The 26937-nt window shown below is 40.9% G+C and overlaps 1 protein-coding gene across 1 annotated transcript in view; it reads right to left on the bottom strand.

The window, feature by feature from the left end:
* Positions 1–22665, bottom strand: part of ADGRA1 (adhesion G protein-coupled receptor A1) — a 282014-nt gene extending 259349 nt beyond the window's left edge. Inside the window, exon 1 of the mRNA XM_063132851.1 lies at positions 22600–22665. Coding sequence (XP_062988921.1) covers positions 22600–22609 — 10 coding nt within the window. The 5' untranslated portion in view covers positions 22610–22665. The remainder of the gene's footprint in view (positions 1–22599) is intronic.
* Between the last annotated feature and the right edge of the window lie 4272 nt (positions 22666–26937).

Raw genomic sequence — 26937 nt, 5'->3', positions numbered from 1 at the left:
GGTCTGTAATACCATTTTTCCCTCAGAGCCATACCAAGAGTTTAAAATGTGTTCTACAGATTCACCAAAACATGTTTTATATACTGACAAAGGATGCAATCCTACATTTAAGCAAAAATAAATCTTACAACTCCTAGCATGATGGGAGTTGTAGGGCTTTTGTCTGACTAAACATACCTAGGTTTGCACCCTACATGACACAAGGCACTAAAACTCTCTAAAATGATTAAATTTCAGTGAAGTGAATAACAGTAATAGCAAATCTTATTCAATCATGTTTTGAAATTATATGTCTATGAGCTTTGAATAGCCTTTTATATAAACCAAAGGCACAACAATCTCACCCTCAACTCAGAAGTTGTTGGCCTGCTGGCTAGAGCCCATCAGCCCTAAGCAGCAAGCCAATGGTGAGGGTTGATGGGAGTTGCAGTCCAACAACATCTAGAGGGTCACATGTTGCCCATCCCTGTTGTACATAAAGACTTGCTTTTACTACGAATATATCTAAAATTGAGTTTGTGAAGCTAATCTTTTTAACAGTGCAATCCTGTGTATGTTTACTAACTTACTTCTGGGAATGCGTGCATAGGATTGCACCCTAAGGATGCCAACTGTTGGAATGTATGCACTGCGCTTTAAGGCAACTGCACTGTCACATGAATGCCACATTGTAAAATGTGTGCATCCTTTTTTTTTTTTTACAAAGTGAACGTGCACTTCTCTTCCACTAAGGATGAACATATTTCGTCAGTTCTTCTCTATTCATATTCAACAGTTTCATTATTCCACAGTTTCATTATACTTTCAGTTTCACTCTGGTTATTTTCCAGGAAAACCTCAGAATGGTGGTAACAGCCTTTGTGTAACAACAACAACAACAACAACAAAATGTTTACTGTTTTGAAATTGCTAGTGTGCTCCTGTGGAAAGGCAAGAAAAAAATTCTTTTAGGAAAGCCAATTTTCAACAGACACCAGACAAAGGAAAAAACAAAGAATACATAAAATAGTGTCAAAACATAAACAAAACTAAAATGCCTTTTGTGCTGAAAAGCATTTCTTCCTCCTGTTCTCCTGCATAAGCTCAAAAGTATAAAATAAAATAAAATCCTCCTACAAAAGTAAACTCTGTGTGTGTGTGTGTGTGTGTGTGTGTGTGTGTGTGTGTGTGTGTATTTTTAGTATATGAACTCCAGAAGGACCCAGGAGTCTGACATTCTGAGTTCATCTCCAGTAAATATTTCTGGTAATATGATTTCCAAAATCCAGGAAGAAATTTGGCAGAGAACTTTGAACACTTCTCCAGCTTCCACATACTCCAAAAAGAAACCAAAGTCCAGATTCTTCTACAATTTAGATCCAGAGCTACTGAAGCTCTTTTTAAATCAGCTCCAATGCCCTCCTTTCTGTCAGCAGCACTAAGCTACAATTGCCACAGGAATCACTGATTAGGAACACGAATCCAACGGTCTAAACTATCATTACAGTAATTAAACCTTTCCTCTTGCTATCTTGCTCTGCAGAAAGTTCTTTTGTGTTGACTGAATGTCATGCCATTTACATTTAGTTGATTCAAAATACCCATTATGCAATTTTATTTTCAGGATTAGCATGTTCAACTAACTGCAGCTTCCTGTTAAGTGCAAACCTGAAACTGTGTTTAGCCTTGCAAATCAAGTAAAACTCAGTAAGTCAGGATCAGAAATCTCCCTGAGAAGTTGTGGAGGTTTACACAAAATGCTGGAACTGTGATTAGTTGAAAACAGAATGGACAGCTGCCAGTCTTCTCCTCATGGGTGTGCTCTCATGGTGTGCCCAAGGAAGAGAAGGGAAGGGACATTGCATATGAATGTATACAGTGCCAGTAGGGAGGGAACAGCTGGATGAGCCAGGGAGGTAATTAATGCCTCCTTGCAAGAGGGAGTGGTCCTGAGCCAACTGAAAGAGGCAGCAGTGAGACCCAGAAGATATTAACAAATTTAGGCTGAGGGCAAATGCTCCTTTCCTGGGCAAGGTCCTTGAGCAGGTGATATCCAACCAGCTCCAGACACTTTTGGATAAGACCAATTATCTGGATCCATTTCAGTTGAGGTTCAGGCCATGTTTCGGCACAAAAATAGCCTTGGTCGCCCTGTATGATGACTTATGCCAGGAGAGTGACAGGGTGTGTGTGACCCTGTTGATACTCCTGGATCTCTCAGTGGCTTTTGATACCATCAGCCATTGGTATCTTTCTGGGTTGACTGTCCTGAGCTCAGAGTGGGGAGTACTGTGTTGCAGTGGTTCTACTCCTACTTGGATGGCCAGCACCACAAGGTGCTTGGGGAATATTGCTCATCACCATGGATGAATGTTGTAAACCACCCAGACTTCTTCAGCTATTGGACAGCATAGAAATGAAATTAATTGAAATGAAATAAATAAGAATAAGAATAAGAATATACATGGATGGCAGAAATAAAACGAAAACCCAAAGCTATACCAAGAAACTGCAATATATTTTCAGAGAGATAGCCATGTTAGTCTGTTGCAACAAAAACAATAGAGCAGCTCTTTCCAACCTGGTGTCCTCCAGGGACTACGACTCCCAGCATACTCCAGACAGCTGGGTTGCAAATGTGATATCTGTGCTTTTTGAGCTTCCTTGTATTTCAAAACACAAACACACACCAATATGACTGCTACTATTTATAAATCCATGTACAGTAATACACTTGAATTTTGTTTCTGTACTCAAATTATTTTGTCTTTTAAGACTGTGAGCTTTTGCTAGAGTTATTTCTTGTTAATCGCTTGATTTATTGTATTGCCAATGGGGCTTTCTATTTGAACCAGCTATGCCTACAGAGTGTACCATGTAATGCTGACAAACGTGTGAGTTAGAGTTCTAATATATGTATACAGTCTCAGTGGGAGAGAAATATGCATGGCAAAACTCAGTGGGGAAAAAAAGGCTGGAAGACACGAAAAAGCAAAGAGCTAGTCCAACAAGACAGATTAAAAAAAAAATGGGGGAAAGGACTGGCAAAAACAAATGAGAAACATTGTTTTGAAACAAAGAGATCTGCTGACAAAATGAATTATATATGGAGATACTGATGACATACACTAGAGGAAAGGAGGGAATCCAGGTCATTCTGGATACAGATTTTGCCAAGCATGAGAAGGTGCCAGGGAAACAATGCCAGCTTACATTCTGCAGAGGACTGCATGGGATTTTGTGAATTCTACAGCTTAGGAGAAAGGCACTGAGCTGAACAGAACAGTGATGCTAAATTCCAGCACTAATAAAATGTTACTCTTAACACCTTTCCTCCAGTATTTATGATGCCATGCCTATGAGCAATCAAATGCATCAACATATATCAATTTGTTTTACAGCTACAAGAGCACCTAAGTACATATTCATACGGTTTGCTTCCATTAAAATAATGATCCTTCATTTTTTGCCAATTTCATGGTACCAATGAGAGGGGCTTTGATTCCAAGTCATTTTAACAGCCACTTCCATCTTAATATGAATTCTCTAGTCAGCCATTCTGTCTTGTGCTATCACAAATGAAATGACATCTTTCTTAATGTTTCCTTTTAGTTTGAAAAATTACTATACATAAATGTCAGGCTTTTTCATGGAATAATTTATACTTCATGTACATAGAAATGCAATCATTTTGGATCCCATAATGTTCACTTCTAAAACAAACATAACAGGCTAAAGCCGCTGTGTGTTCTGAAGGCAAGGAAGCTAGAAACACTGGAAGTATGTTACAGGAGAGGGTGCTACAGTGGTTAGGGTGACCACATAGAAAGGTGGACAGGGCTCGTATCTTTAAGACTTGTATAGAAAAGGGAATTTCAGCAGGTGTCATTTGTATGCATGCAGGACCTGGTGAAATTACCTCTTCATCACAACAGTTAAAACTGCAGGAGCATTGCCCTCTTTTGTATCAGGTCAAGAGGGCAGGGTTCCTGCAGCTTGAACTGTTGTGATGAAGAGGGAATTTCACCAGGTGCTGCATGCATACAAATGACACCTGCTGAAATTCCCTTTTCTATACAAGTGTTAAAGAAGATACACGAGCTCTGTCCTCCTTTCCATACGGTCCCCCTAACAGTGGTGGCAGGTGACAACAGCAGAGATATCAATAAACTCTTTTCCCTTCTGGTTCACCTTCCATCCTTAGTCACTCTGGGAGTGTGGAGTGGGGGATTACATGCAGACCCTCCAGATTGTGTGTCCTGTGCTGAATGCCAGATCTGTGGATGGAAAAGGGTGCTTTATTTTGGACTTAATTCTGGAAAAACATGCCAACCTGGCTTATTTTACAGAGAACTGGTTGGACAAAGTGGAAGAAGTCAACCTCTTCCAATTATGCCCACCAGGGTTCTTGGTATAGCAAAGGCTCAACTCAATAGGCGGAGAGAGGGTAGCCTTGGTCTATAGTAAATCCATCCCTCTAATCAGTTACCAGGCCCAGAAATCAGCCAGCTTTTAATATTTGTGCCTGGTATTGCTAGGGTGAACATATGCCCGAATTTCCCCAGATTTGTCCAGGTTTTTTATGGCAAATCCGGGAGGGAGAGGGAAATACTGATTTTTTTCAAAGAGCAGCTCTAATGGGAATTAACACAAATGCTTATAACTCCGTCATTTTTTAAGATAAAGACATGAAACTTGATACAATGGTAGCTCTTAGGAAGGGCTTTAGTCATACCAAATTTGAAACAGATCCGTTCATCCATTGATTTTTTAGGATATTTTTAAAATTAAGGTTTTAAAATTATTATTTTTAAAATCATCATTTTTAAAGATAAAGAGATGAAACTTTGCACTATGAAAGGATTTAGGTAGAGCTTTAGCCACACCAAATTTGAAACAAATCTGTTCATCCATTGATTTTTTAGGATTTTTTTAAAAATTGAGGTTTTAAAATCATTTTTAAAATTGTCATTTTTAAAGTTAAAGTGATGAAACTTTGTACCATGATAGGATTTAGGTAGAGCTTTAGCCACACCAAACTTGAAACAGATCTGTTCATCCATTGATTTTTTAGGAATTTTTTAAAAATTGAGGTTTTAAAATTATTATTTTTAAAATCATAATTTTTAAAGTTAAAGAGATGAAACTTTGTACCATGATAGGATTTAGGTAGAGCTTTCGCTGTACCAAATTTGAAACAGATCTGTTCATCCATTGATTTTTTTAGGAATTTTTTAAAAATTGAGGTTTTAAAATTATTATTTTTAAAATCATCATTTTTAAAGATAAAGAGATGAAACTTTGTACCATGATAGGATTTAGGTAGAGCTTTAGCCACACCAAATTTGAAACAGATCTGTTCATCCATTGATTTTTTAGCAATTTTTTAAAAAAATAGGTTTTAAAATTATTATTTTTAAAACTGTCATTTTTAAAGCTAAAGAGCTGAAAGTTGGCACCACAAAAGCTTTTAGATAGAGCTTTAGCTGTACCAAATTTGAAACAGATCTGGGGGCAGTAGCAAACCCTGTTAACAACAACAACAGCTTGCAATGAGTGAAGATACAGTCAGAAAAGTTATTTGAGGGAAGGGGAGAATGTAACACAGAGGGTATAGCAAAAGCTTCAAAGTACAGCAAAACCTACAAAAGTAGGAGTGAGTGAAGTTAATTTCAGATACATTGAATCTCTCACTTGTTCTTTATTTCAGTGATTTTAACACTAAGATGTTATGTAGAACAGATTTGTCTTAAATGTGTGCTGTAAAATCAGACATGTGACCAAGGCTATGTTTGAGTGGGCACGCCCCCTTGGTGCTGGACACACACCTATGTTGTCCTCCTTTTTGGTTTCCAAAATATGGTCACCCTAGGTATTGCGATCTAGGGACAAGACTCAGATTTTATTGGTTACAGAAGGGCCATATTCAAATCTGAAAACATCTTTGTTCTGAATTTTCCTGAAGGCCCATTAGGGTCTGAAAGGAATTGAATTATAATAAATATTTTATTTTGCAATTCTATCTGGAGAGGGCTGATCATGACTCAGTTATTCATGCTCTGGTGACATCCAGATTACTAAAAAGTGCTCTGTATGAGAATGTTGTTTGAGTTCACAAATCATTCAAATGTGCCTTGCTCCCAACCACGAATGTGAATGGGAGCACATTCCCCCCCTAAAAAGTTTGAAAATCTCCAAACTTGCAAATGCATTTGAAAAATGCATATTTAAATAAAGTGCATTTTAAAATGTGTGTTAAAAAGAAGAAGTTATTTTCAAGCTTTAGTCAATGGGAGGGGGAAAGTGCACACTTTTGAAAAATGCACACAAAAATGTGCATGTTTCTAGTATGAAATGTGCACTTTTATTGTTTAAACTAAAAGAGAAACAGGTCACAAATGAGAATGGGAATGAGATGAACCAAGCTATGAAATGGAGCTATGAAGTCTTGGCAAACTTGAATATCACCACTTCTCCCATTCTTAGCTCTACATTTGGGGGTGGGAGCTTTAGAGATGGTTCAGAAACTCTGGTGCAGAGTATGGGTGCCGAGATATTGGTAGTGGCTTATGCAGGACATGGGATTCCAGCTGGACATAAAAAAAAAAAACTTCCTGACTGTTAGAGCAGTACAGCAATGGAACCAGTTACCTAAGGAAGTTAAGGGTTCTCCCACACTAGAGGCCTTCAAGAGGCAGCAGGACAGCCATCTGTCCTGCATTAAGCAGAGGGTTGGACTCAATGGCCTTATAGGCCCCTTCCAACTCTACTATTCTATGGTTCTATGTGATACTGATACTGCACCAGCTGAACTATTTAAAAGTTTAAAGCCTTAACCAGTTTGCATCCAAGTTACTTGAAGGTCCTGTATCAGCATGCCTGCATTTTGAAGTCATCAAGAGAAGCTGTTCTCATTAGCCCACTGCCAAGGGCAGTTCGGTTGGTATATACAAGGGAGTGGGCCTTTTCCATTCAAGAGTTCTGATTCCCTGTACCTCTGGAAAAAGCTTCTGATGGGGTTCGGTGCAATTCCTCCTTTGCAGGTTTTCAGGAAAACATTGGTCTTTTTAACTGTTTGGGCCGCTGGTTTGATTCACAAGCACTGAATGTTATTGATTGGTGTTGTTTGCTTTTACTCTTGTATGCTGCTTTGGAAAGGATCCACTCTGTTCCCTTATGAAATATAATCTTATTCACTAGTGTTTTGGCTTAAGGTTGATGTATCACATTCCTATCCTTACCCAAGCCTATACTCTATGGGGAAAATAACGGGTCTGAATTCTCAAGTCTGGTGCATTTTGTGTGTTTTTCTGTTTCAGTTTTTCAGTTTCAAGCCATTGGGTGAACTGGCACTATTTGGGGACCTACTCAGCTCTTATATATAGCTAAATGCACAGCCTCAATAAGTACATATAATGTTGAGTCTTCCATTACAGTCAGCCATGAGGATCTCTTTTTCCTGGAGTATAGCTGTCTTCTAAATGATTTAGGGATTACACCTGGCCAATATACTATATGACAGCTGAAGTAAGACTGAGTGTATTCAAGTTAGCCTACGTGCAAGTGTAGTAGATCGTGCTGGCAAAGTCATCAGCAGAGTCCAGTACATGAGTCTGTTCTTCTTTCTTGTCATGGCTTCAAACTGATGACAGATCACACCCTAATTTGTCCTTCTCCAGCTCAGATCTGGCAAGGAGAACAAGAAGAATGAAGACAGAGAAGCTGTCCTCTGGGCATACAATGTCTATAACTCTCTCCAGAAACTAGGAAAAACCAAGCCATAGCACCTACCAGTGGTTACCTGAGGATTTAGTTGACCTCCAGGAATGTGTTAGTCAACTGTCAAATGCATGAGCATCACACAAACTTCAGAAACAGCACTTGGCAGCACTTTAGGAATAAGGGTGTTCCCCATTAGCACTGTATAAAATTGTTCCTCCTCACTTTGATGTGCAATGCCTTGAGCATAGATTAGCTACTGCCCTTGACACCGTGAGTTTCTGCAATTCCATGAAGCTTTTCAATTATGCTTTATAAGGCTATAAAAGAAAGTGCATTGACATGAAAGGTGGTATCTGGGAGAATAAATACCAACTCAGCAAAGATCAGAAATGGCTATCTTATTTGGATGTAATTCCAATAGGGAATAGTAGTAAAAGCAGTTTGCTAGGGCAATATTCATGGCGACAAAGTTAAGGGATTTTAAATACATTAATTGGGCAATACTTAATACCTTTCTTTTCTGTATTCTTTTCTGGATTTTTTTATTGCCTCATAGGAACATTGGAAGCTGACTTAGACTGAGTCAGACCACTGGTCCATCTAGCTCATACTGGCAATACTGACGGCTCCCTCCTGACTCAAGGGCAGTTGAAACTCGGAGTACTGCCCTCTGCAATCTGCTACCATTTCCTGCCAACTACTGCATCACCACCACCATTTTTAAAAACAGAGAATGAATCATGCATGCACATTAAACTTAAAGATGATAAGTGGGAGCAATCATGGTGATGACGCCTGTTATATATGTTTCTTTACAGAGGCTATTTTAAATATAATAGTATACTGCGTGTGTATACTATTTGTGTGTTTCCAGTGTCCATTTAAATCCATATGCATGACAGGACTAGGGGGTGATGGTACATCAACCCACTGGTTTTCCTTCAACTGCATGCCTTGGGCAAATCCTCACTGTTATCTCCAGTCTGAGATTTATTTATTTATTTATTTATTTATTACATTTTTATACCGCCCAATAGCCGAAGATTGAAGATAACAGCAGAGATACAGGCAGATGGGGACTCAGCGCTGTGGGGAGCACCCGTTCTTCCTAGCACCACCCAAGTAGCTTGGGATGGTGCACACTACGTGAAGCCAATGACTCAGCTGACACTGAATCACTGCTCCTCTCAGTGCTGCCTGAGTCCCTTTCTTGGTACACAGAGAAAGGTAATTCCTACCCCCCACCCCCAGCCATTTTTGGTTCTGCACCCGTTTCATAGGAAAACACCATCAACTTTTATTGGGCCTAGAAACAAATTAGAAATTCATGAAATTGATATATGTAATGTGGTCTGGAATGTGTACACCAGAAAGCAACCTGGGTACAGCATATTGCCACAGCTGCCATTTCCAAATACTCCTCAGGGACACGTCCTTGTATAACATGTTGCACTAATCTAGCCAGGAAGTGAACATGGCATATATCACTCTGGCCAAATGTATCTTCTTCAAGGAGAGGCATAACTGCTGCACCAGCCTATGTTGGCCACAGCAGCTACCTCTGCATTCAGGAGCAACACAACGTTCAGTTGCACCTCAAAGCTGCAGACTTGATCCTTCAGGGAGAATGCCACCCTGCACTGCCAATCCTGAATTAGGTTGACTACTAATTGTCTGGTTGTCTTGTCAGGATTCAACCCCAATTTATTAGCCCTCATCTAATCCATAGGAGATAAAATAGAGGCCTATTGCCAGCAGCTGAGCAATAATCCCCCAGAAATAACTTCTGAGAATATTCAGCCAAATAGGGATGGAACCAATACAAAAAGGTGACCCCTGAGTCGCATGCCAGCTAACGCCGCTAGTATTGAATGCCACTGAGCAGTCCAGTAAATCAACAGAGATGAACATGTCCTGTCTAGTTCCTGGTATAAGGTCATATTGCACTTTACGCATTTCATTAAATAGGTCCCTATTACACTGGTCGTTAATTACTCTTAAATGTTTTCAGCTATGTTTATACAACCATGTAACACTTATGGTGCATGTAACATGTAACACTTACTGTGCATGCAGTTGAACTAGACAACTGGGAGCTGTGATTACCTCTCTAAGCAGAGCTACCTGGCATCTAGATATGAAAAAAACCATCTTCCTATACAGGTGATTAAAGAAATCCAAATCCTGCTGGATCATACATCTTCCTAAGTCGGAGTATCCTCCTGCTCCTTGGATACCGAAATAATAGCACCCCAAATGAGGCATGGAATTTTAAAGGGAAATGTCATAGCCTACTTCCAACTTCTAAACTGTTGTTTTACAGCAGGGAAAAGGATTTCCTGGAGGGAAGCATCTTCCTGCTATGAGTAAGCATTTGACTGAGGAGATTGCCAGTCTGTAAATGCATAGCAGAGTGTAATGATCAATTGTTACGGTGAACATATTCCAAAACAGTGCAGGGTCTTCTGGCTCTTTAGCAACCGTGAAGCAGAGCAACATTCATCAGGTGTGGTTTCTACTAGGGATGTATGAGAAATTTGTTTCAGTTTGCTACCCAGTTCCCCTTCCCAGACCCAAACACAGACCTTAATGCTATCTGCAGGCAAAGTCTATACATTTCCAAGCATGTGATGTAATTTGTGGAACAACAAAAATGTGTTTTAAAAATGCATACATTTGAAAGTTGTGAATGGAAGAATACACACTTTTGAAAAATGCAGAGAAACACACTTTAATCAGTGGGAGAAAATGCATACATTTCCAAAATGCACACAATTGATGCATACATTTGGGGGAAAGTGCATGAAAACACAGACAGAAACAAAGAAAGCTCACCATCTGATATGGATACAAGTTGGAATGAGCTTCGAGGTGGAATATGGAGAGCCTTGATGACTCGGGTTTTGCTGATTTGCACATTCCTAGTTTCCACCAACAGTGCAAAAGACTGTAAAAGGATGCATATATATATATATGAATGAGTGAGTTTCTTTCTGAAAACTGATGGATTTCCACTTCACATAGCTAAAACATGGTGACAAATTTATCATCATGGAAGTCACCTATTTTAGCTGCCTAGATAGAAATCCATAAATCTTAGGAAGCAACTAGAAAGTAGAGAAACACCTTGTAGACCTTAAAGTACTTTCAGCACAGTTAAGGTCATAGAAGCCTTTATTTGAAACAGGTCTCTTTAAAATATTTAGAAGCTGGAGTCCAGTCTTTTTATTTATTTATTTATTAAACTTATATACCACTCCCATAGCCAGGGCTCTCTGGGCGGTCTACAGAGTGGTTTTCTCCATCTTCCACTTTGGAGTACTTTAAAAGGGAGATACAATAAATTACATGTCTGTGCCTCTGAGCTTTGACAAGAATTCTATGTATTCTATACATATTACTCTTAATTGTATAGATTTAAATTACTCCTGTGGAATGAGCTCCCCAGAGAGGTCCGCCTGGTGCCTACACTGTACTCCTTTCGTCGCCAGCTGAAGATCTTTTTATTCTCCCAGTATTTTAACACTTAATTTTAACTTAAATTTAAATTTTACTGTTCTAACTCTGTATTTTAATCTTATATCAATTTTGCTGCGTGGTTTTTATTCTGGTTGTGCTTTTTATATTGTATTGTGTATTTGTGCTTTTAACCTGTTGATTGTCTTACTATGATTTTAATTTTTGTGAACCGCCCAGAGAGCTTCAGCTATTGGGTGGTATAGAAATGTAATAAATAAATAAATATCAATGCAGGAAAATAAAATGTAAAGTATCCATCCATTGTGAGTGTATGAGTGGAAATAAAGAGACGAGACATGAAAGTATGATATAAAATTGGGCCACATTTATTCAAATTAGATCTGCAAAAGACTAACTAGGCAGGCAGCTTAAATCAGCCAGCAACTAGCTGGGCTGTTATTGGGCAAAACATTCCAATCCTATTGAGTGGCATCTGTCGATCGCCACTGACAGGACTGCCTCTTTTGGGAGGAAGGCCTTCCTGTGTCACCCCCTCCCAGGTAACCCTTATCCCCCCACTGGGGGCATAAAACCCTCAGCGGGAGGCTTTCAGAGATCACCTGTCACCGTCATAATGCCACAGAATGAACACCATCCCTGAATTCCCTCATCATGCCTGCCCCCAGCCTAATTAACTTGTGACCAAATTGACCTAGCCATTAAATCAATCAACAGATTAACATAAAACACTCCTGCCCCATTTGCAGTGTGAAGTAGGCAAAAAGACCCCTAGTCATCAAATTAATGAGTCAAAAATTCCTCCTCAGCCCCCAAAAGGATGACCAGAAATGCCCAGACTGCATCAAGGGACGGAGGGAGGGAGCTGTGATCTGAAGAGGCTGAGGGAAGGAGTCAATGGGCTAATACACCCCTGATGACCCCTTCCCCAGCCTGTGGCATCACTTTGCCTCCACCAATGGAGGTAAGTGAAATTGTCTTGCTCTTCCCCCACTCCAACCACCACCATCACAACGGGCCTCCCAGTGGCTAGGCAAGCCAGACGCGGGGGTATGACACCTGTCACTCTATTGATTATGGGTCTTTCATTATTTCAAAGTGTGGTTCATGTATAAAAATTAGCAGGGTTCACTAGCTCACCATTTAAATATCTGATGCTCATGTGTCCAAGTGTGCTAACTTAGTAAATTTCATTACCACACACCAATACCAAAAAAGGCATTTAAAAAGGTAAACTATACCCAAACACCCTCAACCTGGTGTTGGATACTGGGGATTACAGTCTAACACATCTGTAGGGCACAAGGTTGGGACACTGCTGCAACCTATCATTCACACTTTGGGTCATTTTATAAATAGCACATGGTGTCATCCAGTTAAATCATGGCCTGAAATTGTCTTGGTTTGTCAGGCATAAAGGGGAAATACATGCAGGCACAGCAAAGGAAAGGTCAGTGATAACTCAACACATCTAAACCATGAGAATCTGTCATCAACTCTTCAGTCAGTGAACAAATAAAAAAGGTCTTTTATTGAAGCGCAGGAAAAAGAGAATGACTTCTGCCATCAAGTTAAGAAAATGTGCAACCATCATTCCTGTTTTTAAAAATAAAAACTCAGAACAATGGAATAAACTGTGTGTCTCACACTTTTTGCACCAGGATAAACAAACCCATAGTAAGACAATGGTTATTGTTTCACAGCTGTGTATTGCTGCAGTGGAAATACGCCTTATAGTGCAATCCTAAAAATGTCTACTCAGAAGTAAGTTGTATCAATTTCAATGATGCTTACTCACAGGTAAGTGGGTATAGGGTTGTAGCCTTAATGTGCTGCCTATGAACGATTCAATGAAACAGGGATTGCACAATGGCTAAATAGACAGAGAACAGTGAAATTATATTGTGCCGTTTTTGACAAATGACTAAAAGGCATTCTCAGGCAGTGACTGCCAGCAGGCCTCTGTAATTACTTTCCACAGCTCCATGGGACCCAAAAAATGTAAAGATGCAAATGCATGGAAGCCAATGGAGAGGGGCAGATATTGTCATTCAGACTTTACTGTTCTTTCTTAAGCATTTCTGGGCAGAAGCCATAGCTTGTGGGAAGTTGGTTGAAGGTGCCGTGACACATCAGGAAGTTCCAAGCCCCATTTCTGAATTTTCAGCTTTCATTTTTTTTAAAAGCAAGTCTCTCTTTTATTTGTGAGATACAAAAAAAAAAAAAAAAAAGTATGCAGACAATGTTCTACCCAATAGCACAGTATGAAGTAAACGACTCCCATCTTTCAGTGTTCTTGCAACTGAGTACAAAGCACTGGGATCATTCACAAGCATTTTGCAGTAATGCTGGTCTGGAAGTCTGGCTTTTTAAACTTCTGGCCAAATTTGCAGCTGGACTGGGGCAAAATCTGGAGTGAAATTACTCCACCCCTTTTTGCCTTTCTTCATTGCTGCCACCTGCATTTGGTGATAGTGGCAGGGCTCCACCAGCTGGCAACTACTATTTTTACCCAGAATTCCCTACATTACTTAGTGGGGCATTTGGGGGGAGGAGTGAAATGGCAGCTGCCGAGTGGCAAACACCAAGAAAAATGCCACACTGCTGGTGGGAAGTTCACCCCCATCCCCGACATGTACCTCAATCCTTGAAAATAAAATCATTCTCTGCTGCCCTGAAATGGGCACCATTTTACCTCAGCAATATTTAGCACTCAATTTTAAGTTATGTACAATTTAAAATTGTATTTATATTTAATATAGCTGTACACATCTTAGGCTATCTATATTTAATCTTGGTTCTTCTTTTTTAATTCTCTTCCTCCACCTTACCACCCTCTTTTAACAGGACTGGTTCAAGCTCAGCAAAAGTGTGATCGCTCAGACATTACACTCAGGTCACACTTCTAAGACCTGAGAACTGTTGCTGACACATAACCCTTGAAATTATTAAGAACAGAGTGAAGGCTAGAAAAACTGAGTATCTGCTCTTCCTTTTTATTTTGAAACACCTTTGAACATTAATAGAATGCACTGAAGCTGAAAAAGCTTACTCTTTTTTTCTTTTCTTTTTTTACATGAATGTGCTTCTTTGGGGCAGGGGAGATGAGAAAGGTGTGCATACAACAGCAAAGGCATGTTCATGAATAGCAGCAATAATTTAACTCCCCCCCTTTAGAATGGCTGTACAAATGTTCCAATTTAAATGTTGAATCATATTACTTTTTAATAAATGACTTCTAAAGAAGAATATGAAATAATAAGTCAGGTTGCTGAATTTTCCTACACAGGTATATTATTATGAAGAGTGGCTTTTTTCTGAATAAAAAAAAATCCCAGCTAATATTCTGTGTGTCACTCACTATGTGCTAATTTCACTCATGACTTGACTGTTAAAATTAAGGTAGCTTTCAAAACAGATGAACTGGAAAGTCATTCATAAACAGAGAGCAATCACATGTTTCTCAATTACTCAATTTTTTCTGCCCTTTATTTTCAGAGTTAAATAACTTTGCTTTTAAATAACAATATTGTCCAAATCCAAGCACAATTGTTTATGTGCTGCAGCTATGAACCATAAGTAATAAACTATTCAAATGCCCATTCAAATATTATTGAAGAAAAACAAATAATTTACCAGCAATTAAAGTTGTGACCAACTGCTATCTTTTTGTGATTTGTTATATAATGTTATATCAGTCACTTACACATTATTTTTGGAGTTGGAACACATTTTTATATGTTAGCACACACACACACACACACACACACACACACACACACACACACCAATTTTAGTCAGTTACATCTACAGTTAGGCCAAGAATATTTGGTGCCTTGAAACCTTCCATCCATGAGTCACAGACAACATTGCTGTTAGGACTAAAATGAAGCCATGGATACAGTAACGAGATTATAATAGCAACCATAAATTGATACTTTTTGGCCTGGCATTTCTACCAAGTAACATCACATACAACAGCAAAGTCATGTATTGCCTAAGCACCCAGTTAAACAAAGCCAGCTCATTCTCAAACAGGTCCTTCTACTAACACTCTTATGAACATCTCTTGTTAGCAAGCTGCCAGTTGGGAGGGTCTGAAAATATCTTTCTCTCTCTCTCTCTCTCTCTCTCTCTCTCTCTCTCTCTCTCTCTCACACACACACACACACACACACACACACACACACACACACATTAAGCAAGTCAGTTTAAGGCAGGCCACAGAGACCCAGGGCAAGCAGGATATTCCACTATGAAAGCGGTATATAAAAGGCAGGAGCCACACGACTGCTTTATAGTGGTATTGAAGTGCACTGACAACTGTTGGGGCCCCTGACACATCTACACCAAGCAGGATATAACACTATGAAAGTGGTATGAAAGCAGTATATGGTACCGTATTTCTTCGGTTCTAAGACGCCATCGATTGTAAGACGCACACTCATTTCAGTACCACCAACAGAAAAAAAGCTTTGATTCTAAGAAATAATAAACGACCCGCGATTCTAAGACGCACCCCGTTTTTAGAGATGTTTATATGGGGAAAAAAAGTGTGTCTTAGAATCGAAGAAATACGGTATATGTCATGGGCCCCAACAGTTTTCAGTGCACTTCAATACCACTATAAAGCAGTAGAGTGGCTCCTGACTTTTATATACTGCTTTCATATCACTTTCATAGTGGAATATCTGCTTGGTGTAGATGAGGCCCCAGTTGCCATGCCAAAGTGGGTAGCGATATATAAGAGCATGGATAGACAACTCTCCAGATATTTTGCACTACAATTTCTAAAATGCCTGACCACTGGCCATGGTGGCTGGTGCCTGAAGTCCATAACATCTGAAGGCACCATGCTGTCCACCGCTTTCTTGGATATTGGGCTGCTAGATGGTACCAATCAGCCTGTGGTGAATTTGCTACCAAAATCAGATTAATAAACGAATGCTTTCAGTAAGACCAAGGCCATAGCTAGACCTAAGGTTTATCCCTGGATCGTCCAGGGGTCAAACCTGTTCATCTAGGTGACACACAGGGGATCCAGTGCTCAGGCAGGGGTAAACCCAGGATAAACCTTAGGTCTAGCTGTGGCCTAACATAAGAAAAGAAAAGAAAAAACCTCACAGCATAACCAATACATTGCAAGAACCAAATTCCTCCATAACCATCTATAAAAAGCTAGTTCTTAATGTAACACAATGGCTGCCTTCAGACCTAAACTAGAACCATAGTTTAGCATTATATGACTTCCCCACTCTCCTTCCTCCTCCAGTGCAATTGCAAGGAGAAGATTGGAAGCTTTTGTTTCCATTTTTAAATAACCACAGTATATTGTCATGTGCAAATCTGGATAAACTGTGGTTAGTCTTACCTATGATTTTGGGAAACAAGCCAACCATGGTTTCTGTTCCTGACTTGATTTTCTAAATCAGACTTCTCCAACCTGATGTCCTCTAGATTAATTGGACTACAACTCCCATTATCCCCAGCCAATGTTGAGAAAGGCTCCCCTAAACTATAGTTAAGACCAACAACACTTCTGGGTTCACATGTAACAACAAACCGTGATTAGTGGAAAACATAAGCAAAAGCTTCACCTGTGCAGCTGTGCCAGAGGAAGAAGAGGGAGATGGGAGCCCAAAGCTTAGAACGGTAAACTATAGCTTAGCATTACATCTTAACCCAGATAAAGCCTCTATTAACTCCAGCTGTACAGCTTAATGTTCCTCACATTTTCACTTGCCACTGATACTGTTCTCTAGGGGTGTGCACGGACCCCCTGCTCCGCCCCGCGGGCCGATCCGAAAATTTCGGGTCGGCCCGCTCCGCGCCGCTCCGCCCATACTCCGCTCCTCTTTGCCACGGAGCTCCGGCTCCGAATCAGAGCTCCGCAGTGGAGGGAGTGGCGCCAGGTAAGGCCGGGAGAGGAGGGCGGGAGGTTTACCAGGCCCTGCCGCCATCGCCGCCCGTGTGGCGACGGTGGCAGAGCCCGGTAAGGGACCAAGGGGGAGGGGGGCCTTACCTGCCTCCGTCTGCGGTCCGTCGGCGTCTTCAATTGAGCCCGTGGTTCAACCAGGAAGTCTGGGCCGCAAACCCAGGTAAACCCCACTTACCTTTCCGGCGGAGCTCCGGATCGAGGCGAAGGATCCGCCTTCACCTCGATCCTCTTCGCCACGCTCCGCCGGCCCCCCAATCCTCTTTGCCTCCGCCTTAAGGGCAGGTGAAGCCCTCCGCTCCACTTCTAATTCACCGGTCCAATTAGAAGTGGAGCACATCCCTACTGTTCTCTATCCCTTTGCACATAGCAGGTTGGGGTTTCTGCACATACAATGAATATGTGTAAAACAGGGAGAGGCAGGCCCCAACTCTGTCATATATACATTCATACATACATCTCTAACTTGTCTCCTGCACACATGCATGCATGCATACACACACACACACACACACACACACACTCAGTGCTCCAAGTGATTGGGAACCCTGAAAATGCAGACTTCTCAATTGTGTGAAGCATTGTGCATGTACATACAAAAGGCTTGCGGCAGACCATGGATTTAGTGGGGAAAAGCCTACCAATGCTCCTGTGTGTGTACATTCATTTTGTGCATAGAAGACCCAAGCTACTGTGTGAAACAGGCTTCAGCCCAATCTTGTATTATAGTAAAGAAGAGTGTCCCTCCCAATCTTGAGTAGCATTGAATGTGTCACTGCCTGTAAAATTTTGTGAACACTTTAAGGTCACCGGAGACTCTACCAAGATAGTTATATTATTCTACAATATTTCACATGTCTTCAGGACTACTTGATTTCCACTTAGTTTGAAGAAGAGGTAGCTTAATTTGCAATTGGTTTCAGCATTTGTATATTTTCATATGAGTGGACATTGAGAATGCTACTGAAAGAAAGGAAGACAGAACAAATGAAAGATGAAAATGTTTGCTACATTGGTCAAGTTAGCACAAACCAATGAGAATTCTGGCTTATCAGTAATGGGCACTGTGCATGGAAAAGCTCAGAGTTACATCCAAACCTCTGGACTCCTTGCTTGTCTCTCCTCCAACATGCTTGGGTTTGAAGCTTTTACAGATCTAGGCTTGTTAGAAGAGTGACAAGCAAGGGTCAGAGCTCATATTTCATGCTAATTTTTTCCATCCTGGTAAATTTTTGGTTAGTTTAGCCACTCCTGCTTGCAGGAAGAACCAAAAGGGTGCATTCCTTACTGATAAGCCAGAATTCTTAGCAATTCCGGCATAGTATTTTGTGCAAGCCTGACCATTCTCATTCCCTGCTGCCCACCCCCCACCCCCACTGCAGCCAACACAAAATCCTGCACCTTCTCAATCATCTCTACAGATTGCATCTCAGAAGACAATTTTCTCTAGGGTTTCCTTCTTCCTTCAGTATCTTGCCCTGGATGTTTTTTTAACTGAATTTGAAGTGTGCACCTTTATTGCCTTTAACTTCAATCCTTTTGTCTCCTGTCAAGCAGAAGCCAGGGCATTTGATGACTTTCCTCATAAGTTACAGAATGGCTTTTTCATTAGACTTAGAACAGAGAATTCTAAGTAAATAATTCTCTTTCTGACACTTCATATAAAAAACTACAAGAGTCATCCCCAAGTAAGAAGGCAATAACAATGGCTGATAAATTAAGCCAAGGTGTAAGCTCACTAAAGAATAGCAATGGTCTTAGTTTACTTCCCCAACTGGTACCCACCCATCTTTCCCATGGCCAACAGCCATGCTTGCTGGGGATGATAGGAGTTGTATTTCAACACATCTGGAGGACACTGCTTTGGGGAAGGCTGGTCTACAAAATCAGAAAATATACTTAATATATAGAAGGACTTTCAACTAACAAAAGAGGAAGAAAATATTTTATACTGTATTCATTAGAGAAAAGTGGAATGATACATTTGAAGCCAAAGAGTCATGTCAATAGAGACCTAATGTTTTCATCCTAACTGACAGGTCTTTCAAGAAAGTGGACTCTGAATCTATATGGAAAGAAAACAAGGAGTATACGGAGTCTATTGATTTTGAAAAGCTACAATGAAAACTTGCATATTAAAACTACCTACTATTAACCACACATGCTTTGTATTAGACAGCATTAGAAGGAAAATCAGATTATCTGACCTGTTTCTTAGTAGAATAGTCACAAAGAAATTAATATTGTTGTTGCGTCTTTACATTCATATCTCTGTGGATAAATTCTTGCCACGTTCTCAACAAGGTTTAACCCAGAATCTTTTAAAAAGAGCAGGGTTCATATGGGTACTTCTAAGGATTGCCCCATGGCACAAATAGCCATCTTTGGCTGGTGATATAATCTGAAAAATGGCAAAGGGGAAAAGGGTTAACCCCACTTTCCTTGGACTGGATTCCCTCACCTGCAACTGATATATCTATAGATAAAATGCTAAGGTGATGCATGGCAATGTGTGGCACGAAGGTTCTGAGTTATGGCACCCTGGAGGTTTTGAGCTATGAGAAGAACTTTGTGGGTCTAAGCAACAGGATATATAATCACACCTGGGAGTGAGGAGCAGTAGGTGGGAGGGAGCAAGGGGAATGGCTGGGAGGGGGGAGCCCAAAGAGGCCAGGCAGACCTCAGGTTAGTCTCATGGATGGGCAGGAAGGCAAGTGGGCAGGGGGAAGTGGCTGCAAGGGAGTAGGGAGAGTGCCCGGGAGGGAGAGGAGTCCAATGGACACCTGGCTGGCCTCACAACCAGCTTTTCTGGGTGCCTGCAGAAAAGCTAGAAAAGTATGATACTGAGAAATGAAGTACGTGCGCAGATGGTCTACTCTAAACTATAGTCTTCCTTATCAGGGTTAAGGACAATGATCTCTGCCCTCCCTAAATGGTGCTATTTCTTCTTCTAAGTAGGCTTAAGTACCTACAGCTCATATGTCCATTTAGCAGGAATATAGGAGATTAAATTTAATCTCAAGGAGTCATCCAAATGAGAAAAGGCCTTAAGATATCTATCTATCTATCTATCTATCTATCTATCTATCTATCTATCTATCTCAACAACCGGGCTTGTGTGGCTTTTCCTCAAGAAAGGAATCCTGGGAAAACCATAATAAACCATGCCTTGTGCAATGAAATGAAACACATTTCCAGTGAGTATAAATCTGCCAATGATTTTATGAATAAAAATACTCTATATTTATTTTAATAAGTGTTTTCTATGTATGCTTTCAACTAAACAATTTTTCCCTTATTAAGTGGATGGTAAACAAGGAAAGAGTATGAAGCAACATTAGGCAAAGATAATATCATAACAAGTCAGTAAAATAAATAAATAAATAAATACATTCATTGTCTCCACATCTGGCGTACAGAAATCTGCATAATAGTATGGACTGAGAACATAACTTAATGCCTTAATGTGCAGAGAACTTCATGAAAATTATATCCGATTATGTCATTCACATTTTCTGTTAACTGCAACAGTCAGATTTCCACAGTCTCGCTTTGCGCCCGTGAGCCAAACTGCAGGCTGTTCCCTTAACACTGGGGAATTTATTGTGTATTTGTGGGGTGGGGGAGGTTCTGCAATTTGTGCAAACTTCTGCGCAATTTGCGCAAATCAGTCAAATTTGTGTGAATTATAGCCAAATTGTGCAAATTCAGCAGTAATTTGCACAAATTCAGCCAGAATTTGTGCAAATTGTTTAGACATTTCTGCAATTTGCAGAGGCTTTCCAGAAAATTGCACAAAATCCCAGGAATATCAATGAACTAGCCAGACTCGCTTCAGATCAAGTTGGATGCTGCCTTGGGAACCCAAACGAAGTCTGGGAACTGAGGCCTTTGCTAGACCTACCTGAAAATCCAGGGGAGAGGAGGGGAGACCTCACGTTGTGAATAACGCGAGATCTCACCCTCATTTACACACAAGGCACGACAAGATCAAGAAGAGAGGCGTTGCACCCGCCATTTTTAAATTTTCTTAAAGGGCCGGTTGCGCACAAGCGCAGGAATAGAAAGGTAAGGTGTTTTTTAAAAAATATATATATTTCCCTGCTCCCCCCACCCTAGCTCTGATGGGCGCAGTGCTCCTGAGGAGTGGTGTGCCCCATGAGCAGCTCCCGGCTCTGTGCAAATAATCTCACGGAGCCGGGAAAAGCCACGGAAACAGGCCACACACTTGCGGTCTTGGGCTAGACCACAGGAAAAAACGGGCCCAAAGTATAGGGTTTTATCCTGGGGCCAGGGAGGGATGATCCCTCCCTGATCCTGGGATCCCCTGTGCATCATCTGGATGCACAGGGGTGATCCCAGGTATCAGACCAGGATAACTGCTGGTCTAGCTAAGGCCTGAGTTTACAAAAACCTGTCAAACTCCACCCCCGCAAATGGATTTCTCCAACATTCCTGGGTGATATACAGGTGTTGTCACTACCACAGACTCTAGTTGGTAGCATTGCTGGAGTGTCCAGGGATTTGTGTGGTTTTCCCATCCCCTCCTGCCCTGAGCATACATTGGATATGGCAGTCATTCTACCAGTGAAGCATTGATACATCTCCAGTTCTGAGCACAGGATTGCTTTGCCTCTGCTGGTTACTCAGAAAAGTTTAATTCAGTTTAAATTTGGTTCATTACACAATGCACCATGGCAGGAGTTTCACAGCTGTGGCATCACTCAGACAGCTGTGTAACTTAGCTTAAAGGCTTCACTGTATCCAACTAAAGGCTATTCCAACTAAACAGGTAATAAAATAGCTTAACAACAAAAAGATTCGTATAGAACAGAACAAGAACAAATTGAATTGCTTGTCAAGGATCCATATGTAATGTAACAAGCTGGCAGAAGTAGAATAAGGCACAACCAAACATATAATGGGTTTTATTCATTTTGTTTTGGTGAAACATGTCACAGAGCAAAATACCATTTAAAAGAAGAACCAGCTATGTGAGCAGTGTAAGGGGTCATTGTCAGTATCAATATAATTAGTATAAATAATACAAAAGGTTATAATAATATAATAAAGGGTAAATAATCTGTTTGTTTTGTCTGTGGATACTAAGCGTAAAGATGTTTTGAACAGCCATACAACCAAGTGGAAGTGACATTCCTTATATCAGAGAATTAGACACGAGAATAGCCACTAGGTACACAACTAGGATGAGTTATCATATCTACAGCATATGGGGAAATGTCTGGAATCAGTTCTGCTCAGGCACCCTAGTCAAGACCTTCTGCCTCTTCTGCTCATCTTTTAATGTCTCTAAACAAAAACAGGTACAAACCCAGACTTCACGTCAAAAGAATTTCACCATGCAGCAAACATTTTATATTTAATTCATAGGAGAACCTGGTTTCTAAGATGTTACTCTGTACAGCAATCTATTGGCTCTGGTAATGAGCTGTTATCCCAGGGTATTTTAGCAGTCTGATATTCACCTGTGCACATTTTTTGACTCGCTACACAGATGAAGTATAATGACAAGGCAGTGGTTCAATTGGAAAGCTCTGACATAGAAAAATCTGAAAGCAAAACTTGGTATAAAACTTCTCATTCTTGAATAATAAAGAAGTAAGAAGCAGGGAAAAAGTTTCTAGTCCTCAAATTGGTGACTAAATTCAGGACTGCTTAAAATAGAATGCCACCACTCCCATCTCTTTTATGGTCTTTCTTCTAATATAGATTATTTTTTAAAAAAAAGAAAAGAAAAAAGGGGGAACTAGGAATTAAGGGCTGCTTATTTTAATATGACTTCTTAGGGGTAAAGCAGTCCCTTTAAATTTAGTTTCCTTCTCCATTCTGGTTGATAGCATTTTGAGTTATGTTCAGGCAGGAAATAGGAGAAGGTTCTAAACAACTGCCTAGATGCTAAAAGACCCGATAGCAGTGCTGGGCCCTGGGGCTCATTTACACCTGCAGCCCTTTGGGGAGTGAATGAGGAGGTATGATCATGGAATTTTCCACTTCCGGAATCGTCCCTCAGGGGCCACATGCCAGTGAGCTGTCCCGGAAGTAAAGAGGGATAATCCAGGGCAACGTTTGTTTGTTTTTTAAAAGAGGAGACATTTGTGCAACTGCGGGTGCGATCTTGCCCGAAAGTGAGATTTTTCGGCACTGGAAGACACCAAGCGCCATCCCAAAGATGGCAAAAATGCTCTCCCCCTCACCCCCGGTGCCCACAGACTCCTCATGCAAAGCTCTGTGCCCATTTCCTGAGCCATACTACTCGTGAGGAAGAGGGAGGACCCCAGGAGGGAGAGCCACATCGCCCGTAGAGCTTGGGATTGTCACAAGACAGCAGGAAAAAACCAGGAAAAAAAGCAGTCCCAACTATCCCGGGAGAACTGAGTGGTCGTCCCGGGTTCACCCCGGGATCAGCTGTGTGTCATTTGGATACACAGGGATGTACTTGTGACCACCCTGGGATAATTGGTAGGTGTAGATTAGGCCCTGGTTTTTGAGGGCCCTTGGGCAAAACACCTTCAATGAGCCTCTCCCTCAGCTGGCCTACCTTCTCACTGCCCTTGTCACCAGCTTCTATTGCTCCACCTCTTCTTTCTCACCACCTGCTTGCCTGATTGCAAGTGGAGAAGGAAGCATAGAATAAAGACACACACCAGAACTTGGATTAAACTAGGGCCTCTTTATTTGAATAATATGGATAATTCACCCCTCCCTGGATATGCATGGGCAAGTATGGGAATCAGGCCACTTTCCTGGCTTTATGGGCGAGCACTCTCCAAAGCTTGGAGTCGGATAAAACACCCAGCTTCTTACTTATATGCCACTCTACAAGTGTGGGGAGACTGCCCCACATCACCCCTCCCCGTGCCTCACTGCTCAGGGTAGGTGAGGCAGGAGGGTCTCCAAAGGCAAACCATATCCTGACATGGGAGCCTCACAGTTCCCTAGGAGCAGGTCTTCCAGATATGCCAATCACCAGAAGGTGCCATACTGCTCACCGTCCCTATCCTAAAATTACAAATTCCCGCACCTCCCTAAAACAAATCAACCTATTTATACACCCTCCTTCTTAGCAATTCCAGTAAGAAGTAGGCAAAACTTCAATGGAGGAAAATTCCTACTTAGCCCTCCTTCCAAAAGGAGCAATTGGCTAATCCCATACTAGATTAAGGGAGGAAGGGTGGGAGCCAAGACGAAAGAGGCCGGGCTTCTGGGCGGACTGGCTCTTTTAGTCCCAGCCCCATCCTGTCACTCAAGGCATGTGAGGTGCCTTTACTCTTCTCCTTCCCCCTGGCAATAACCGCTTCCTGTCCAAGCTGTCCCGGCTGGTCGGGTATCGGGTTAGGCAGAGAGCCAGTGAGCAAGTGAGCAGCGGCATTTACTGCTCTTTGTTTTCACCATCACCATTGCCTGGGCCAGAGCAAGAGGCAGGTGAACAAGAAGGCTGCAATGATAAAGAGGAGGAGAAAGTCCATAGAGCTCTTGTCAGTTAGCTCTTGCTAGGGTGTTGGCCTTTGGCAGACACCCGACCATGCCCTACCCTTGATGCCAGCCCTGTCCAAGAGAAGCACAGGGCATTCTCAGGCAGCTGCTGAAGTCTCAGAAGGGCAAACAACTACTGATGGGTGCCCTTGCCTCCACCTCCCTATTTCCGGAGACAGGCAGCCGGAAGTAGCTGCCTGTCTTTTTTCATTGATATGAGTTGCTTTGGGAAGCAATACTTGTTTGAGTTATAATGTCTGAAAAGCATGATAAAATATTAATAATAATAATAATAATAATAAGAAGAAGAAGAAGAAGAAGAAGAAGAAGAAGAAGAAGAAGACGAAGAAGAAGTATTCTTCATGGAAATATTACAGGCTCTTAGTTCCTATTCCCTGACCCTACCAAGCTATAAATCCATTGTTTCTTGGGTCATAAACAGTCTGCTGATTGCTGATGTGGGGAAAAAACCAAGCATCTTCACATAAAAACACATCAAAGAAATGCACTAGACTTGGTAGAAGATCTTGACATGTGCTAGACTTGGTAGAAGCTCATACTATAAGGTCTTGACATATGTCACTTCCATATATACATGATAATCTGACTTGCAAAGAGGGTTTTTTTGTAGTGTGTTTGTACGCACATATGCATTTCTAAATATAAATATATTGTATTTACATGTTTATCCCCCTTTATTGTTAGCTTCATGTGGCGCAGAGTGGTAAGCGGCAGTTACTGCAGCCGAAACTCTCCCCACAGCCTGAGTTCGATCCCAGCGGAAGCTGATTCTCAGGCAGCCAGCTCAGGTCGACTCAGCCTTCCATCCTTCAGAGGTCGGTAAAATGAGTGCCCAGCTAGCTGGGGGAAAGGTAACTGCAACTGGGGAAGGCAATGGCAAACCACCCCTCTACAAAGTCTGCCAAGAAAACGTCAGCGAAAGCAGGCATCCCTCTAGGAGTCAGCACTCAAGTGCTTGGAGAAGAGGTTCCTTTCCTCTCCCCCCCCTTTATTGTAAAAGCTCATGGCAGCTAATGTGCTTAAAAGAAACTAGAAAATGTATGTCATCTAGAACAAACAGAAATTATACTGGTTCTTAAACATCCATAGACTTGGACTTTGATTAATATTTACAGAACACACATTGCATTGTTTCAGCATAGCCACTGGGGACAGAGTTAGCTGCCGTAACCATTCAATTCTGCATAAGGAAAGAAGTGGCCTCTAAACTATGTATAGTACAAGATGTTTAGATCTGAATTGGTTAAAAAGAGCATGTTAAGGAACAATCAATATGCATGCTTAGACGGATAAAAGTCCTACAGTTTTTCACTTTTATTTACAAGATGAGATTTCTACAGAAGAACGCAAGTGCTCTGTTGTAGACCTTACCCTAATATAAGAATCTAGACTTGAAATACATTGCATATTGACTCATTGTTCACTCGTATTATTTTGTTTTATTTCCTTTCTATCCAATCTAATTGTTCCAAATATTTCTTTTAAATCTCTGTGTTTTTGCAAGTTCCAATTATTAAAATTCATTCTTCTGTTCACTAGCAACACACAGGTAAAAGCTTCTACTACAAGGTGACTAGGAGAGAAATGCAATTTGCCGAGATGACTGGCAGAGAAATGCAATTTGACATTTATTCCAGAACGTCAAAAGTATAATCTAATGAAAATATAATGTTATTTGAACATACAATGCAATAAGAAACACCACGGTAATGTTACAATCACATGTATGAGAATAATTATTCCAAGTTCATATAAGGGCAGTGATTATTTTGCAATGTACATTTATGTGTATAGGAGATATCTGCAATCTAATTTTGTTTTGTTTTTTAATCTTGCACTCTTCTTAAACCTTAGCACTGCTTCCTATATATTTCTTTTCTTATTGCCATCAGTTCAGTACAATAACCACTTGGCATTTATCCTTCAGCATGCACTGTTTCTGAGTACATTTTTGTCTCTATTTATAATGTTGAAAACCAGGGTACAACTCACCACATATCAGCTGATTTTCTTTCAGGTTCCGAAACGGCGTTCCTTGTAAACTCTTTGGGAAAGCACAGACTGTTTCTTCTGATATTCGTACTGAGACATTTCTGGCCCAGTGTAAGATCCACTTGAGATTACAGTCACAGATGAGAGAATCAGTATAGAAATGCCTGAAAGCAAACCCCAAACCAATAAATACTTTCCCCCTTTTGAAATCATTTTTATATAATGATTGTTATATATAGCTGAATACTGAAAAACTAACCATATTTTAGAAATCTCAATTATCTAGTGCCCAATTATCTAGTTTCCCCACCCCCTAA

Source organism: Elgaria multicarinata, chromosome 8 (genome assembly GCF_023053635.1).
Source record: "Elgaria multicarinata webbii isolate HBS135686 ecotype San Diego chromosome 8, rElgMul1.1.pri, whole genome shotgun sequence".
NCBI classification, from domain to species: Eukaryota; Metazoa; Chordata; class Lepidosauria; order Squamata; family Anguidae; genus Elgaria; species Elgaria multicarinata.
The sequence above is the reverse complement of the archived record's forward strand: the minus strand, read 5'-3'. Positions and strand labels throughout refer to the sequence as shown.